This window comes from Canis lupus, chromosome 23 (assembly GCF_048164855.1).
Source record: "Canis lupus baileyi chromosome 23, mCanLup2.hap1, whole genome shotgun sequence".
In the NCBI taxonomy this organism is placed as follows: Eukaryota; Metazoa; Chordata; class Mammalia; order Carnivora; family Canidae; genus Canis; species Canis lupus.
This window is the reverse complement of record NC_132860.1, coordinates 29,939,758-29,957,415: the sequence shown is the minus strand read 5'-3', so window position 1 is coordinate 29,957,415 and position 17,658 is coordinate 29,939,758. Positions and strand designations below refer to the sequence as shown.

General features: G+C 37.2%; 1 protein-coding gene across 10 annotated transcripts in view; it reads right to left on the bottom strand.

The window, feature by feature from the left end:
- The window catches only part of ACER3 (alkaline ceramidase 3), a 158,348-nt gene that overhangs the window by 73,161 nt on the left and 67,529 nt on the right, over window positions 1-17,658 (bottom strand). For 6 of the 10 annotated variants that reach the window (XM_072794725.1, XM_072794727.1, XM_072794726.1 and 3 more), the window contains one exon: window positions 10,569-10,621. The exons of 2 other annotated variants lie outside the window; for them this stretch is intronic. In XM_072794725.1, coding sequence (XP_072650826.1) covers window positions 10,569-10,621 — 53 coding nt within the window. Of the gene's footprint in view, window positions 1-9,814; window positions 9,911-10,308; window positions 10,414-10,568; window positions 10,622-17,658 lie in introns of those variants that run through there. 2 more of the 10 variants (XM_072794732.1, XM_072794733.1) reach the window with 2 other exon arrangements.

The following is a 17,658-nucleotide window of genomic DNA, read 5'->3' as shown; positions in this document are numbered from 1 at the left end:
ATTTCTCTTTCCATTTCCATAGCATACTGTAGGTCCCTTTACCACTACATTCACTAGCATATTACCTTCTTCATTTCTAAACCACAGATTCCTCGAGGAAAGGACTATATCATCCTTATGCATACCTATTGCCCAAGTATCAATTTTTGAATTAATGAAAGTTTTTGTCCAGCTTATGCTTGGGCACCTCCAAGGACAGAGGACACAAGATCTTTAAGAAGCTCTTACTAGCTCAGAAAATTCTTCCCAAGGTGTCTCTTTTATGCCACTATGACCACAAAGAGCAAACAGAATCTTTTTCAACATGATAACCCTTCAAACACGAATTCATAAAACATTTATGTAGTACTCTGTGCCCTATAAGTATAGGGATACACCAAGGTCAACCAGAGTCCCTGCTCTTAGGTATCTCACATTCTGATACAGAAGAAAGATATTTATTTATTTATTTATTTATTTATTTATTTATTTATTTATTATATTTTTTTCTGAAGGAAAGATATTTATAAAGCAAAAGATTAAGGGCAATAACAGAGAAGCACAAAGCAGTTGTAGAGGAACATATGAAGGGTACATATCCTACCCTGGGGCCATGGAAGGCCTCCTAGAGAAGCTGCCACTTTGGCTAAGACTTTAAAGGACGAACAGGAATTGTCCAAGGGAGGGAGGGAAGTGTAATAGGGCCAGACATGAAAAATGCTAAATCTGAGAGATTCCAGTATGTACAGCTGAGTGAGGGGAGTGTCTTCTCTTCTTCAGGCTACATGTTCCCAGTTTCTTCCCCTCAAGCATCAAGACTAGAGTTTTAGTTCTTTCACCATTTTGGTGTTTCTCATTTGAAACTGACAAGCCAAGTCAGTCCTCAGAACTGAAAAACTGTCATGCTGTATCTACTCAGCACACAGTAGGGGAGACTATCCTTCCTTCCCTCAGATACTTAGTCTCGCCTTGTCTCAACACATTCATGAGGTTGTTTCTTTATATATGTGACAGACACACACTATCATCTAGGGTTACTGTTTTAGGAATAACAAGCAGGAACAATCCCAGAGATTTAAAAACTTACCTAAGTCTTAAAAAAAAACATGTGTTTAAGGGAATGTCAGAGATTGCCATATGTACAGAATTAGAGTAGATATGTTTTGTAAATTGTTCTGGTTATCCATTACTGTATAGCAAACCACCTTAAAACTCAGTGGCTTAAAATACCAAGATTTACTTTGCTGATTAATATGCATTTTGAGTAGATCTGGGAGGGAGTAGTTCATCTCTCCTTCACTCAGGGTTAGCTGGGACAGCTCAAAGGCTGGAAGCTAGAATCATCTAAAGATTCACAAACTCAAATTTTGGGCAGTTGATGCTAGCTGCAGTCTGGGGACTTCAGGTGAGGCAGGAACATCTATACATGACCTTTCCACATGGCTGAATGGCTTCTTTACAACATGGTGCTAGGTTCCCAGGGTAAGCATCCCAGGAGGATGAGGAAGCAGCTCTATTAGTTTTGCGACTCACTTTTGGAAGTAATATAGCTTTATGTCCACCACAGTAAGTCCTGTGCAGATTCAAGGGCAAGGAACAAAGATTATACCTCTTGAGGAAAGTCAATGTCACACTGTAAGAAAAGCAGGTGGGATGAGATATATTGGTGTTAGGATCTTTGGAAAATACAATGATCTGCAACATAAATAAAACTCAGGCAGTCCAGGTGACTCACCGGTATAGCGCCACCTTCAGCCCAGGGCGTGATCATGGAGACCCAGGATAGAGTCCCACATTGGGTTCCCTGCCTGAAGCCTGCTTCTCCCTTTGCCTGTGTCTCTCCCTCTCTCTCTCTGTGTGTCTCTCACGAATAAATAAATAAAATCTTTAAAAACAAAACAAAACAAAACAAAAAACAACATAAATAAAACTCAAAATTGAATTAATTTTAATACCCCCAAGGACAGGAGGTAGTCTGTGATGGGGGAGACAAAGGCACAAGAAAAATTATTAAATTTTGTTACTCCTATAGTCCATTGACAAGTCCTTGAAACAGGCAGAGTGACATTCCTCTAGGGACTCAAGTGACTTGATGTTGATACTTTGCTGAGGGCAAAGAACAATCTTAGCCCAACCCCCAGGATCCTGTGAGTCTACTTTAACATATAGAAATTCCTTTGGAAATTTTCTTTATCTCTACTCCTCACAATATATGTTGGCAATTATTCCCCAAGCATATGCCCCACTAATATCCATCTGAAGGGTCTCATGACTCAGGCTTTATTAGCTAGTAATAAATGACCTTTTCCCAAAAATAGTTAGCCCCCATCAAGGTCCTGGAAACCTTGCTTCCAAAATTCCTCAGAGACTTTCACTATCCCTGACCCCCTCCTAACTTGTAAGTCTATAATGGGCCACTCCTCATGACCCCAGTGCAGCTCTTTCTGCCCACAGGTCCTGTGAGCAGGACATCTCAAGAATTCTTTCTTGACTGTTGGCTTTAAGCCCTAACATCTTTCCTGCATCAGTCTGCTTTAGAATGAAGGATATTCAGATTGGCTTCTCGTTACTACTCCTCCAAAGCATATTTGAGTCTTTTAAAGTCTCTTTTCTTTTAAAACCAGCATAAGCATGTGCTTTCCTTATTACAAAAGTTATTTCATGTTTATTATAGAAAATGTGTAAAACATAAATGCAAAAGAGAAAGAAATAAAATTCCCTGTAATCCCACAATCCAGGGATAACTATTTAATACTTTAACGCATCTCTTTAGTTATTCACTCATGTGTTTAATTAAATGTCCTTCCTTTCTTCTTCAAACGCTTCTTCCCTTCCATTAACATATTTAATGGGCATATTCCATGTGCAAGTGCTAGTCTATATGCTAAAGTAGAGTGATATTTAAAATTAAAAGTAGGATTGCTGCTCTCAACAAGTTTACATTCTATTGGGGGAGACCAGGCCAGTGTGACTGGAGTGTAGTAAACAATGCAGAGGAAGAGTAAAAACTGAAGTTGTAGAACTTGACCAGGGCCAGATCATGTAGGCCCCAGTAAAGATTTAAATTTCACTTTAAATGCAGATGGATGTCTTGGACAGTTTTCAGCAGAACAATACGATATAATTTAAAGTTTAAAAGACTAACCTGAATGGCTGCAGGGCAACAGCTCACTATTGCAGTAGCAAGGAAATGAGACGGTGATGGCTTACACAAGGGTAGGCATTGTGAAAACAGAACACATTATCTAGTTTTTTTTTTTCATTATCTAGTTTATATTTCAAAAATCAAGCCAGAAGAATGGGTAACAGATGTGATGTGAGGGATGAGGGGAAGAAAGAAATCAGGGATGATTCTAGGTTTCAGCTTTGGCAACTATGTGGAGATGGCATCACAGTAGATACTAGGGGAGGAACTGGTATGGAAAAATAAATAATTACATATTGCCCATATTAAAGGTTGAGATTCTACTAGACATTGAAGTGGTATGTCAAACATATAGTTGGTTATACAAATCTAGAGCTCAAAGATGAGGTTAGAACTGAAGACAGATGTTCTGAAGTCAGCATAAAAATCATATTTAATAGCATGATACTATATGAGATCACCTAGGAGAGAATACAGAGAATGTAGCCTAAGACTAAAAGAGTGGCCACGGCCCCTTCCTCAGCACTTCCTGCAGAGGTGGCAGCTGTCTCCTACTTGGCATCATGGCTACCCTCAGACCTCTGGTAAAGTCCAAGAAGTACATCTGGCACATGTCAGTCCGATATGTGAAAATTAAGTGCAACTTGTAGAAACTCAGAGGCATTGACAATAGGGTACACAGAAGATTCAAGGGCCTGATCTTGATGCCCAACGCTGGTTATAGGAACAAGAAAACAAAGCTGCCCAGTGACTTCCTGAAGTTCCTAGTCTACAATATCAAAAAGCTTGAAGTGTTGGGACACCTGGGTGGCTCAGTTAGTTAAGTACCTGACTCTAGGTTTCAGCTTAGGGCATGATCTCAGGGTTGTGGGATCCAGCCTCCCATCCAGCTCCATGCTCATCAGGGAGTCTTGCTTCTCTCCTTCTCCCTCTGCCCCTCCCCCTACTTGTACACATGTGCATATGCTCTTTTTTAAGATTAATAAAATCTTAAAAGAAATAAGCTTGAAGTGCTGACATGCAACAAATCTTACTCTGCAGATATTGCTCACAGTATCTCCTCTAGGGACCACAAAACCATTGCGGAAAGAGCAGCCCCGCTGGCATCTGTCAACAGTCCCAATGGCAAGCTGCTCAGCGAAGAAAATGAATAGACAGCTTAAGTGCATGTCATATTTTAATAAAACCATAAAACTACACACACACACACACACACACACACACACACACACACACAAAGACTGTCCAGTCAGGTAAGGAAGAAGACTGAGGGAATTTCCTTTTACATAAAGGAGAAGTAGGAAGCCAAAATAAGTGTTTCACAAAGAAAAAAAGCAAATATTGTGTGGAATGCTTACTGAGAGGTCAAATGATAAGACAGAAATGTATTTATTGGATTTGGCAAGATGAAGGTCACTGGCAATCTTAATAGCAGTTTCTGTGAAACGAAGGAAGAAATACCTAACTCAATGGGAGGAAAAGAGAGGGAGGTAAGTGTAGAGAGAGCAGACACTCAAATGGTTTTGATGTGAAAGGGAATAAAAAAATAATTCAATAGCTGAAGTTGGACACAGGGTCAAGGGAATAATTTTTAAAGGATAGAAGTTATTTGAGTGTGTTTGTAAGTAGATGGCAGTGAATGAATGTAGTGATTTTTCTAAAGACTGTGATGGAGCAAGAGACTGGGCTGGAGTATGTAACTGCAGGCTTAAGTCTTTGAGTAGGAAGGAGGACTTTGAGAGGAGATGAGACATCTCTTCCACAATAATAGAAGGAAGAGGATAGTGGTAGAAAGATGAGGGAGTTTCTTATTAACTTCTATATTCTTGGTGAAATACTGAAGATATCAGTGAGGAAAAGGGGATATGAGGCAAAAAAGATATAAAAAGAAATCTAAAAAGCAAGACCAACAACTGTGAAATAAATAGTTCTGGAGAATGAAAACTGAAACTGTCAGGGAAATGTAATGGTACTGTCTTACGGCATTGAGTGGTTGGTTATTTGAGATTTTTGTTCAGTAACTTAAGTGAGATCAATTAGGGACACCTGGGTAGCTCAGTCAGTTAAGCATCTGCCTTTGGGTCAGGTCATGATCCTGGTGTCCTGGGATTGAGCCCAAGTCAGGCTCCCAGCTTAGTGGGAAGTCTGATTCTCCCCTCCATCTGCCCCTCCCCTGCCCACTCTCTAATAAATAAATAAAATCTTTTTTAAAAAAGTGAGATAATTTAACAGACATAATTTCTATGAGTAATATTAAGCAACTCAGTTCAGGCACAGGATAAGCAGATTAACTGAGCTTGATCAGGGTTGAATATTGCTCAGAAAACAAGGGGCAAAGGTTTGAAGGACATTTGTATGGGTGGATGGGAGTTATAATTTTGGGTCACAGATTACAAACTTTGTTGTTTTTTTTTGTTTGTTTGTTTTTTAGATTACAAACTTTGTAACAAAGGAAAAGAAATGAGGCAAAATGTACTTCCTTCCAGGTTTATTGTTTATAAACCTAATATCACATTACATAAAGTGTTGTCTTTATAACATTTTCCCATTTCAATAGTCTTCAAACTATTATTTTACTTATCTATTTTTTAAAGGTACTCAACCAGAGATCCTGTTTCCTTTATTTTATTTTATTTTATTTTATTTTATTTAAGTAAGCTTTATAGGAACCCCAATGTAGGGCTTGAACTCATGACTCTGAGATCAAGAGTCACATGTTCTACTGTCTAAGCCAGCCAAGCTCCTGTCCCTCGAAATATTATTTTAAATGGCTAGAGTACATTTCAACACATAGATATACCAGAGTATATGTAATATATGTAATAATCTCCCTTTTGCTAAACATTTAGATCATTTAAAAATCTTTACTATGTGTAACACTCTCAATTTGTAACATGCTTATAAAACATGTGCTCATTCCCAACTGCCCCAACCCCCTTTCTAATTACTTTTTTAGGAAGTATTTTTAGGAGTGCAATTACTGGGTCAAAGAACATGTACATGGTTTTTCTATTAAAAAAAATAACTTGGGGATCCCTGGGTGGCTCAGTGGTTTGGCACCTGCCTTCAGTCCAAGCCGCGATCCTGGAGTCCCGAGATTGAGTCCCACGTCAGGCTCCCTGCATGGAGCCTGCTTCTCCCTCTGCCTGTGTCTCTGCCTCTCTCTTGCTCTGTGTCTCATGAATAAATAAATAAAATCTTAAAAAATAAATGAATAAAAATTTAAAAAAAACTGCAAGGTACAGAAAAGTTTGAAGGACAGTACAAAGAAGTTTTTTTTTTTTTTCCCTCTCTGAACTGTTTGAGTAAGTTGCTGACATCAGGCTCCATTACTACCAAGTACTCTAGTACATTTCCTACAAAGATATTCATTTGGGTTATAGGTCTTAACCAAATGGAATTTATCACAGGATTGCAAGGTTGGTTCAATATATGAGAATCAATGTACTAGACCATACTAATAATAATAAAGGAGAAAAACCAATGATGATCTCAAGAAATTCAGGAAAAAGAATCTGAAAACTCCAACATCTTTTCATGATAAAAATCAGCAAACTAGGAATAGAAGGGAGTTTCCTCAGTCTAATAAAGGACATGCACACAAAACTCCAGCCAATACTATAATTAATGATGAGAAACTAAAAACTTTTTTCCTTAGACTAGGAACAAAACAAGAACATCTGCTCTCTCCACTTCTACTCAACAGTGTATTGGAAGTTCTGTTCAGGGCAACAAGGCAAGAAAAATAAGTAAAAGGCATCCAATTGATAAGAAAGACAGAAAACTATCCCTATTTGCACGTCATGATCTTATACACAGAAAGCTCTAACAAATCCACATATGCACACACACAATACTACCAGAGGTAAAAAATAAGTTCAGCAATGTTGCAGGATACAATAACATACAAAAATTATTGTTATTTCCACAAATTAGGCATAAGTAAAAAAATGAAATTAAGAAAACTCCATTTACAATAGCATCAAAAACTACAATACTTATGAATACACTTAACAAAAGAAGTCAAGATTTGCACACAAACTATAAAACATCACTGAAAGAAATAAAAGACTTAAATGGGAAGACATCTTACGTTCATGGATTGGAAGACAATATTAAAAATAGCAATACTCTCCAAGTAATCTGTGGATTCAATGGAATCGCTTTCAAAATCCCAGCTAATTTTTGCAGAAATTGATAAGCTGATCCTAAAATTCACATGGAAATGCAAGGGATCCAGAATAGCTTAAGCAATTTTTAAAAAGAGGAACACATTTGGAGGACTCACAGCTCCCAATTTCAAAACTTACTACAAATCTACAGTAATCAAGGCTGTATGGTACTGGTACTGGAGTAAGTATAGACATATAAGTCAATGGAACAGAATTGAGAGTTGAAAAAAAAAAAGAGTTGAAAGTCAAGAAATCAATTCATACATTTATGATTGCCTGAATTTAGACAGTGGTGTCAAGACAATTCAATGGGGAAAGAACAGTCTTTTTAACAAATGATTCTGGGGTAACTGGATATCCATCCACATGCAAAAGAATGAAGCTAGACTGACTTCATATCACATAAAAATTTTTATTTAAAATGGATTAAAGAATCAGGAGAACAAATATTGTTAAAATGTCCATACTACCCAAAGCAGCCTATAGATTTAATGCAATTCCTATCAAAATAGCAACAGCATTTTTCACAGAACTAGAACAAATAGGGCAGCCCCAGTGGCGCAGCGGTTTAGCGCCACCTGCAGCCTGGGGTGTGATCTTGGAGAGCCAGGATCGAGTCCCACGTCAGGCTTCCTGCATGGAGCCTGCTTCTCCCTCTGCCTGTCTCTCTCTCTCTCTCTCTCTCTCTCTCTCTGTCTCTCTGTCTCTATGAATAAATAAACAAAATCTTAAAAAAAAAAAAAAAAGAACTAGAACAAATAATCCTTACATTTGTATGGCACCACAAAAGATTCTGAAAAGCGAAAGCAATCTTAAAAAAAAAAAAAGAACAAAACTAGAGGTATCACAATCCCAGATTTCAAGATATACTACAAAGCAGTAGGAATCAAAACAGTACAGTACAAGAAAAACAAAAAGATATATACATACTCATACAACTGAACACCAAAAAAACATTCCAATTAAAAAATGGGCAGAGGGAAGGACACCTGAGTGGCTCAGCGGTTGAGCATCTGCCTTTGGCTCAGGGCGGGATCTCAGGATCCAGGATCGAGTCCCACATTGGGCTCCTTGCAGGGAGCCAGCTTATCCCTCTGCCTGTATCTCTGCCTCTCTCTCTCTCTCATGAATAAATAAAATCTCTAAAAAATAATATAAAATAAAATAAAAAATGGACAGAGGACATGAACAGACATTTCTCCAAAGAAGACATAGAGATAGCTAACAGATAAAAAGATGTTCAACATTACTCATCATCAAGGATATGCAAATCAAAACCACAATGAGGTATCATCTCACACCTGTCAAAATGGCTAAAATTAAGAACACAGGAAACAATATGTATTGGCCATGAACTCTTGTATGCCATTGGTAGAAATGATTTTTAGAAACCAGATATGAATGTTAAGTGCACTCTTTGGTACTGGGGTTTCATGCTCCCAGGTTGGCAGTGCTAATCAATGGATGCGTATATGTGTATATAGAAATATGTGCGTATGTATATATAAATATATAGGAAATACATAATTTATACTGTGGGTGATTTTGGTTATTAAATCGATTAGCCTCTTTTACTAATACTGGGATATATAAAACATGAGTAGTAACTAAGATATTATATATGAAAGCATTTCATAATTGCTAGAGCTGGACAAATTCCAATTATTTTTTAGTATGATAAAATGCAAAGACTTATCTTTAGGATTATTATTCAGATGTTGCTCACTTGTATCACCACTCTTATTGTGGAAACTCTTGCCGTATAGTTGGTTAAGTATTTTGAACAGCATTCCTGCCATTTCTCACCATTCCTTGAAACCCATTTTAAGTTATTGCTTTATCACTGTTGTCAGATATATCACACAGTGCGAGGACTCCCTGCTTCTCTATGGCAGAGTGCAAATCTGTTATGTCATTTCATCTCTTCACTACCTAAAAAGGTTTAATGAATTCTTTCAAATTCTGTTTAAATGTCTTTGACTTTTATACATTCTTCCAAGCTCCACTGTACTGCCACAAAGTACTTCTGTAAAAATAATTTTCATATTATACCATTGTTTAGAAGTCTGTTTTCCCAGCTAGAAAAGCGTAAGAAATGTGTTCATGCTCAATTTAGATCAGTGTCTTATTCAATTGCATATTCTCCAAAGCAAGGACAGCCTTATTATAAATATGTGTTGAATATCAGAATCAATCCTAAGGATTAATGCTTTTACATTTAATATAGCTGTAATTAATAATTCACAGATCCTTCTGGAATAGCACTAATACAGCAGCTACCAGCCTTATATGGCTACTGAGCACTTGAAATAAACCAAATCTAAATTGAGATATACACCTTATTTCAAGACATAAAACATTTCATTAATAAATTTTTATACTGATTACATGTTAAAATAATATTTGAATATATTGGGTTAAATAAAACATACTATTAAAACTCATTTCACTTATTTCTTTTTAACATGGCCTTTCTTAATGTGGCTACCAAAAAATTTCAAATTACATATATACTCACATTATATCTCTACTGGACAGTGTTGTTCTGAGTTTGTGGGTTAGCAATGGGGAATAAAGAGGTCAACAGATCGAAGACTAGGGATCCCTGGATGGCTCAGCGGTTTAGTGCCTGCCTTTGGTCCAGGGCATGGTCCTGGAGTCCTGGGATCAAGTTCCACGTTGGGCTCCCTGCATGGAGCCTGCTTCTCTTTCTGCCTATGTCTCTGCCTCTCTGTGTGTGTGTCTCTCAAGAATAAATAAAATCTTAAAAAAAAAAAAAAAAGATCGAGGACTAGATATATGGCCTCCTAGAGAAAGGACAGTAAATAAAAATCCTTGCATAGCTCTAAAACTTTGCTAGCTAGGGGAACCATCCATTCAAATGGATGCTACTAGAGAGACATGAGAAAATGCAGGCATTGAAGAATATATATTATCTTAGTGAACTGACTGTTTTTACAAAATGTCTCCAGGGGTTTCTACTCTCTAATCCTGCTCTAACATTATACATACCTGTACAGAGGAGGTCAAAAGCTGTACTGCTCTCACTTGCTTTCTCTATGGACAACTTATTTGTTCACCTCTTTATTTCACTTAGTCAAATTTGGATCCTTTGGCCTGAAATAAAAACTCCAGATATTTGTAATCCCTTTTTTTTTCCCCTTCAGTCTCTTACCTCAATAGCACCCTCTAGTAATGTACTCTTTTCTCAAATCTAAAGTGTCTCTGGGGTGAAGGGAAATAAGCATTTAGTTAATTTTGTCATTACTGACCTGCATTTCATATTTCAGAGTCATGTGGAAGCACCAGGATCCCATTCCTACCACTGAAATTAAAACAAACAAATAAAAAAAACCAATTAGCATGAAATTCTTTGGGGGTGGCCAGTGATGTGAGAAGATAATAAGACAATGCAAAGCACTGAATTTTAAGAACAAAATTTATGAAATCTTATGGCAGGATATAGCAGACTCTGTATAAGTTATAGAATTGATGAAATTTTGATATAGAAAAAAGGTAAGTACAGTATAAGTTCTCATAAATTCCCTCTATAAGTGGATTCTTACTGGATTAGTCAATATTCTCCATTCTTTCTGTAAAATATACTATTGATAATTAGGATAAGTTTTTTTTTTTTTTTAAAGGGATAGAAGCTTATTGACTATAGCACAAGGGAACAGTGGGCAGAACAGCAAAGGAGACTGTCTGCCTCTCAGAATAAGCTTTAATGTTCACAGCTAATTAGCTACTCTAGTACTTCCGTGCACTTTTATCCAAATAGCTGAATTATAAACTTACTAAGAGCCAGAGAGTTATGTTTGTTCCCAAACCTAATGACACTGTACTTAGTTATCAGAAATGATTGCAAAAAGACAGCTGTTGTTTCTATGAAAACTATTTAAAATGCTTAAAACAGGCTCAATAAAATAGAGTTGTTAAAAAAAAAAGTTGTTAATAAAAATTGCTGTTGAATTAAGTGTGGGTAAGATATCTATCAGATTGAGGAAAATAGTAAAAATCTAAAGATTCCATATTTAGGTCTTAAAATTCTTCCCAAGTGTCTCTATTTTAAATAAACTGCTTTCATTTTAGGGTTTTTAAAAATTTGTTTTTTGATGCAAGAGAAACTAAATAGAACTATAATAAGGATTCCATATTCAAAGGCCATGCCATGTATCAAATATCTGTCAAAGATTATATAACTGTTTTAATGAAAATAAAATTTGAAAGTAGGTATATATATAATTTTACAATAATTCTAGGTTTTGAATTTTTAAAAATTAGCTGACAAAATATCAGTCCCTATTATACCTTACAAAAAGGCTTCTACTGTGATATATTCAGTTCAATTCAACAAGCATTAACTGAGTGCCTCCTATTAGCTAAATTCAGTTATGGTTACAAAGATAAGCTCCAGTCATTTGCCTTAATAAAGCATACAGTCTAATGGAAGAGACAGGTAGATAAGATGCCAATAAGTGGAGATATGATAAAGAGATAGAGAGTACCACGGGGAGCACAGTAGAGGGGTACTTATGAAAGATGACAGAGAAAAGAAACCAGGGAAGCTAGCCTTAAGGGTGTGTAACAGTTGGCCTTAACAAACATGGTAAATGAAGGCATCACCAAATAATCTGTACAAAGCCCCTTGAGAAAAACTTTAAACATTTGTAACTTTTGCTTTTAAAAAAGATTTATTTATGAGTGCACACGCACAAGAGTGGGGTGGGGGGGCAAAGGAGGAAGGAGAGGGAGAGAATCTCAAACAGATTCTAAGGTGGGCGTGGAGTCTGACGCAGGGCTTGATCCCAGGACCCTGAGATCACAACCTAAGCTGAAACCAAGAGTCGGACACTTAACTGACTAAGCCATCCAGGCATCCCTTGTTATTCTTGCCTTTTTTTAATTTTATTTTAAGATTTACTCATTTATTTGAGAGAGGAAGAGAACACAAACAGGAGGGTCAGAGGTAGAGGGAGAGAGAACCTCAAGACTCTGTAGTGAGCACAGAGCCCCAAGCAGGGCCCGATCTTACAACCCTGAAATTATGACCTAAGCAGAAACCAAGAGTCAGAGACTTTTAACCAACTGCACTACCCAATGCTCCATTAGTCTTGCTTAAAAAAAAAAAAAAAAAAATCACTTACTGTTTGAAATGAGGTGACAGAAGTAAACAGTTACTGCACTCATTTTACTAAAGAAATGAGGAAGCAGAATCACTGAGGTCTTTTTTCCAAAGGAAAAATTAGAAAGTGCGAAGGTGGAAAATCAATGGAAGACGGGGAGCTCACAAACTGTGGGTTAAAGCCACACACAATATACTGTGAGATAAAAAAAATTAAAATGTAGTGGGATGACCATTCTAAAAGGTAAACTGGCCACTTAATCATGCTTTACTCAAGAACTGTTTTTGCCTAAACCTTTTTAAATGTTGTCTTGTACTGTTTATTGTATAGCATTAAAAGTCTGATTTTCAGAGATCTCTACAATTTACTTCCTTTCAACAATCTATTTCGAATGCAAAGAAATGTAATAGAAGAGCATTACCTTTCTCTATACAATGTTTTCTATTTTGCCACCTTAAAGAAAACTATCAATTTTTGCTAAAGCATATCAGTTTTGAGATATAATTCACATACTATAAAATTAATTTACCTAAAGTGCACAATTCACTTGTTCGTAAATGTTCAGGTTATGCAGCTATCATTATCTAATTTTAGAAGTTTCATCATCCCAAAGAGAAATTTCACATCTATTAGTAGTCATTCCTTATTTGTCCTCAAACCCCCTCATTCCTCAGCCCTAGTCGACTACTAATGTAATTTTTTGTCTCTACAGATTTGCCTGTTCTAGAGTTTTCATATAAATGGAATCATACAATATGTATCTTTTCTGTCTGGTTTCTTTCACTTAGCATATTTTCAAGGTTCACTCATGTTATAGTATATTTCAATAATTCATTTCTTTCATGGATGAATAATATTCTATTCTATGAATATACTACATTTTATTTATCCATTCATCAGTTGATGGACCTTGTTACAAATTACATGCTTGTGTCCCCACTCCACCCATTTGGGGCTTTAACACCAAATGTGACAGTATTTGGGTGTGGAGCCATCAGAAAGTAATTAAGTTTAGATGAGGTCATGAAGGTAAGGCCCTGGGATCCCTGGGTGGCGCAGCGGTTTGGCGCCTGCCTTTGGCCCAGGGCGCGATCCTGGATACCCGGGATCGAATCCCATGTCGGGCTCCTGGTGCATGGAGCCTGCTTCTCCCTCTGCCTGTGTCTCTGCGCCTCTCTCTCTCTCTCTCTCTCTCTCACTGTGTGACTATCATAAATAAATAAATAAATAAATAAATAAATAAATAAATAAATAAATAAATAAATAAATAAATAAATATTGGAAAAAAAAATGAAGGTAAGGCCCTCATGATGGGATTAGTGTCCTCAGAAGACAAGGAAAAGATAGGACCTCACTCTCAATCTGCCTGGCTTGCAACAGGACAGGCCATGTGAGGACATGGAGAAGTAAGTAACCTTCTGCAAGCCAAAAAGATCTTACCAGGAACCAAATCAGCCAGCACCTTAATTCTGGACTTCCCTGCCTCCAGAACTGTGAGAGAGAAGTCTGCTGTTCAAGCCACTCAGTCTATGGTATACCTAAGAGTGGAATGTATGGACCATATGGTATAATTCTGTGTTTAGCATTTTGAAGAACTGCCGAAGTGTTTGTCAAAAGCAGCTGCGCTATTTTCCACTCCCATGAGCAATATATGAATCTCTCTACATCCTCCCAATACTTGTTACTGACTGTCTTTCTGATTACAGCCAATCTAATGGATTGAAGTGGTATTCACTGTGGTTCTGATTGGCATTTCCCTAATGATTGCCTCCTGTAGAATGTTCTTTATTATAGATTTATTTTTCTAATGGACTTTTTTATTTTTTAAAGATTTTATTTATTTGAGAGAGATACAGATATAGTGAGAAAGAGCACAAGCAGGGAGGAGAGGGAGAAGTAGGTTCCCCACTGAGCAGGGAGCCCAACATGGGCCTTCATCCCGGATGCAGGGATCATGACCTGAGCCGAAGGCAGACACTTAACCAACTGAGCCTACGTAAGCATCTCTTTTTTTGGAGCAGTTTTAGGTTTACAATAAAATTGAGGAGACAATACAAAGACTTTCCATACAAACCCTGCCTCCTCACATGCATAGCGTCTCTCACCATCAAGATCCCCTATCCCAATGGTATATTTGTTACAACCAATGTACCTACACTGGTATATCGTTATCACCCAAAGTCCACAGCTTACATTTTATGGTTCACTCTCGGGTATGGACAAATTTATAATGACTTGTATTCACCATTATCATAGAGAACTGTTTCATTATCCTAAATTCCTTTGCTTTGCCATTTCATTTCTCCCTCTATTTGAACCCTGGCAACCATTGATCTTTTTATGGTCTCCATAGTTTTGCCTTTTACAGAGTATCAATAGTTGGAATCATTGGTTAGTAATACGTATTCTTTCACTTAGTAATAGGCATTTAAGGTTCCTTCTTGTCTTTTCATTGTTTGATACTTCACCTCTTTTTAGCACTGAATAAATATTTCATTGTCAAAAGGCATCACAGTTTACCTATCCATTCACCTACTAAAGGACATCTAGGTTGCTTCCAAGCACAGCCTTATAAAGCTATTATAAACAACTGTGTGCAGGTTTTTGTGTGAGGACAAGCTTTCATTTCTTTTGGATAAATACCAAAAAGTGTGACTGCTGAATCATATGATAAGTATATTTAATTTTGCAAGTCTGTCTACCATTTTGCATTCCCACCACTAATGAATGAGAGTTCCTGCTGCTCCACTCATTTCCTTTTCAATAAATATTTACTGGGCCCTCAACAGGTTCCAAGCATTTCCTCTGAAATAAATGAGTGAACAAGAGAAATAGGGTTCCTGTCCTCAGAATTTTAAGCCATTAAAAATATGAAAAGGGCCATTTCAGAGCTTGGGAGTCTATTATATACTGGGGTTATAACAACATCTAGGGAGTCAGAGGATGGCTATTGGGGGAAGTAACACATAAGATAGGGCTTGAAGGATAAACTGGAGTTAAGCAGGTAAAAGGATTTTTTAACAAATGAGCTCATTCTGTGTAGAAGGATCAGGCAGATGTAAAGGGCAAGGTAGTACGTTTAAAAAATGAAAGATCTGGGCAGCCCGAGTGGCTCAGTGGTTTAGCGCCATCTTCAGCCCAGGGCGTGATCCTGGAGACCCAGGATCGAGTTGGGCTCCCTGCATGGAGCCTGCCTCTTCCTCTGCTGGTGTCTGTGCATCTCTCTCTGTGTGTCTCTCATGAATAAATAAATAAAATCTTAAATAAATAAATACATAAATAGTCATAATAAAATCTGATTCAGATTTGTACTTTATACTAAAGACAAAGTACATTGTTGAAAAACTGCGCATATACACATGCATACATACAGGGACTAATATAACTTTGCATTTTTAAAAATATTGCTTTAGTTACAAGGTAGGAAAATGTCTAAAGGAGTGGTCTCTCAACTTTGATGGCAAAAAAAATTTTTTAGAAACCTCACATATATATATATTTATTTATAAACTGTATATACACTACTGTGTTAAGACACTACATACATTTTAAGACACAAAAAGTAGAAACTTAGGAGAATGAGGTAAAGAAAGAGGTAACAAAAAAAAAAAAGAAAGAGGTAACATATATACAAATAGAAGTCACAAAGTTTTCTTTGTGCACCTCAACAGATCATTTTCCTTACCACGTTGGGCTGGGAGCATTCTACTTGATGACTACAAGTTTAAATAATAACGACTAAACTTGCAAGGCATACATGAAGCTTCATAATCTAATTCCACTAATTTATTTTACTGCAATTTGTAGTTCAGTCACACCTGACCGATCTTTTTTTTTTTTATGTCATCTTTTGTGAAGCTTTTTTTTTCCTTTTTAAAGATTTTATTTATTTATTCATGAGAGACACACAGAGAGGCAGAGACACAGGCAGAGGGAGAAGCAGGCTCCATGCAAGGAACCCGACATGGGACTCGATCCCGGGCCTTCAGGATCATGCCCTGGGCTACAGGCGGCCGCCACCGGGGCTGCCCCTGACCGGTCTCTTATCTCACACTATCAACTTCTAGTCTCCTCTGCCTTTGCTGGTCTTGTGATTAGCTCATCCTTTCAACCTGAAAATTTATCCCCTGACTCCAATCCCACCTGCCTATAACCTATGTCTCTGTTCACTGAAATGTCACACAACTTGGGGCACTTGGCTGGCTCAGTCGGAAGAGCATGAGACTCTTGATCTTGGGGTAGTGAGATCAAGCCCCATGATGGGTGTAGAGATTACCAAAACAAAAACAAAAACATGAAATCTTACACAATTTCTAGATCCAACTAATTTTTGCTCATTCCTGTTAGCTTCTTGTGAAACAATTTCAAACTTCAGAACTGTTTAAACAATGGTAAAGTGCTGGGTATGTTCTACTCAGAATCACCATTTCTAATATTTTGATATATATACCCATATATGTGTGTATACCTAAATGTATGTATATGTAAATATATTATGTATACACATATAATTATTTTTATGAACCATTTATGAGTAAACTGAATACCTCACATCCCTTAACCCTTAATATTTCAGTGTGTATCCCATATCCATTTTATTATTTTTTCTCATATCTATTTTTTTAATTTTTATTTTTTTAAAGATTTTACTTATTTATTCATGAGAGACACACAGAGAGAGGCAGAGACACAGGCAGAGGGAGAACAGGCTCCATGCAGGGAGCCTGATGTGGGACTCGACCCCAGGTCTCCAGGATCACACCCTGGGTTGAAGGCGGCGCTAAACCGCTGAGCCACCCAGGCTGCCCTCCCATATCCATTTTACACTTGATCTTAGCCAAAAGGCCGAGAAGCGATCCCCATATCCATTTTAAAAGTCACCTCCTAGTCAAATCTTCCTCTGCTTTGTCTTCCATTAAGACAACCATACAAGACATATATAAGAAATAGTGTTTAACTAGGCAAGTAGTTATCAGCTTTTAGAGAATGCTATTTTGCCTAGAGAACCTTATAAATGCTATGTCCTTGTTCTAGAAACTCCTAATTCAGTGAGTACTCTGGTACCTGTATTTTAAAGGCCTGCCAATGATTTTGCTGAATATCAAAAGTCAAAGATCACTGTCAAATTTTAAGATTCATAAAGGCATGGTCCAGCTTTCTATAGTTCACTAAAGAATCTCCAGAACCTAGCACAGTGCTGAACATATAAAGAACATTTATTAAGTACTCGCTAATT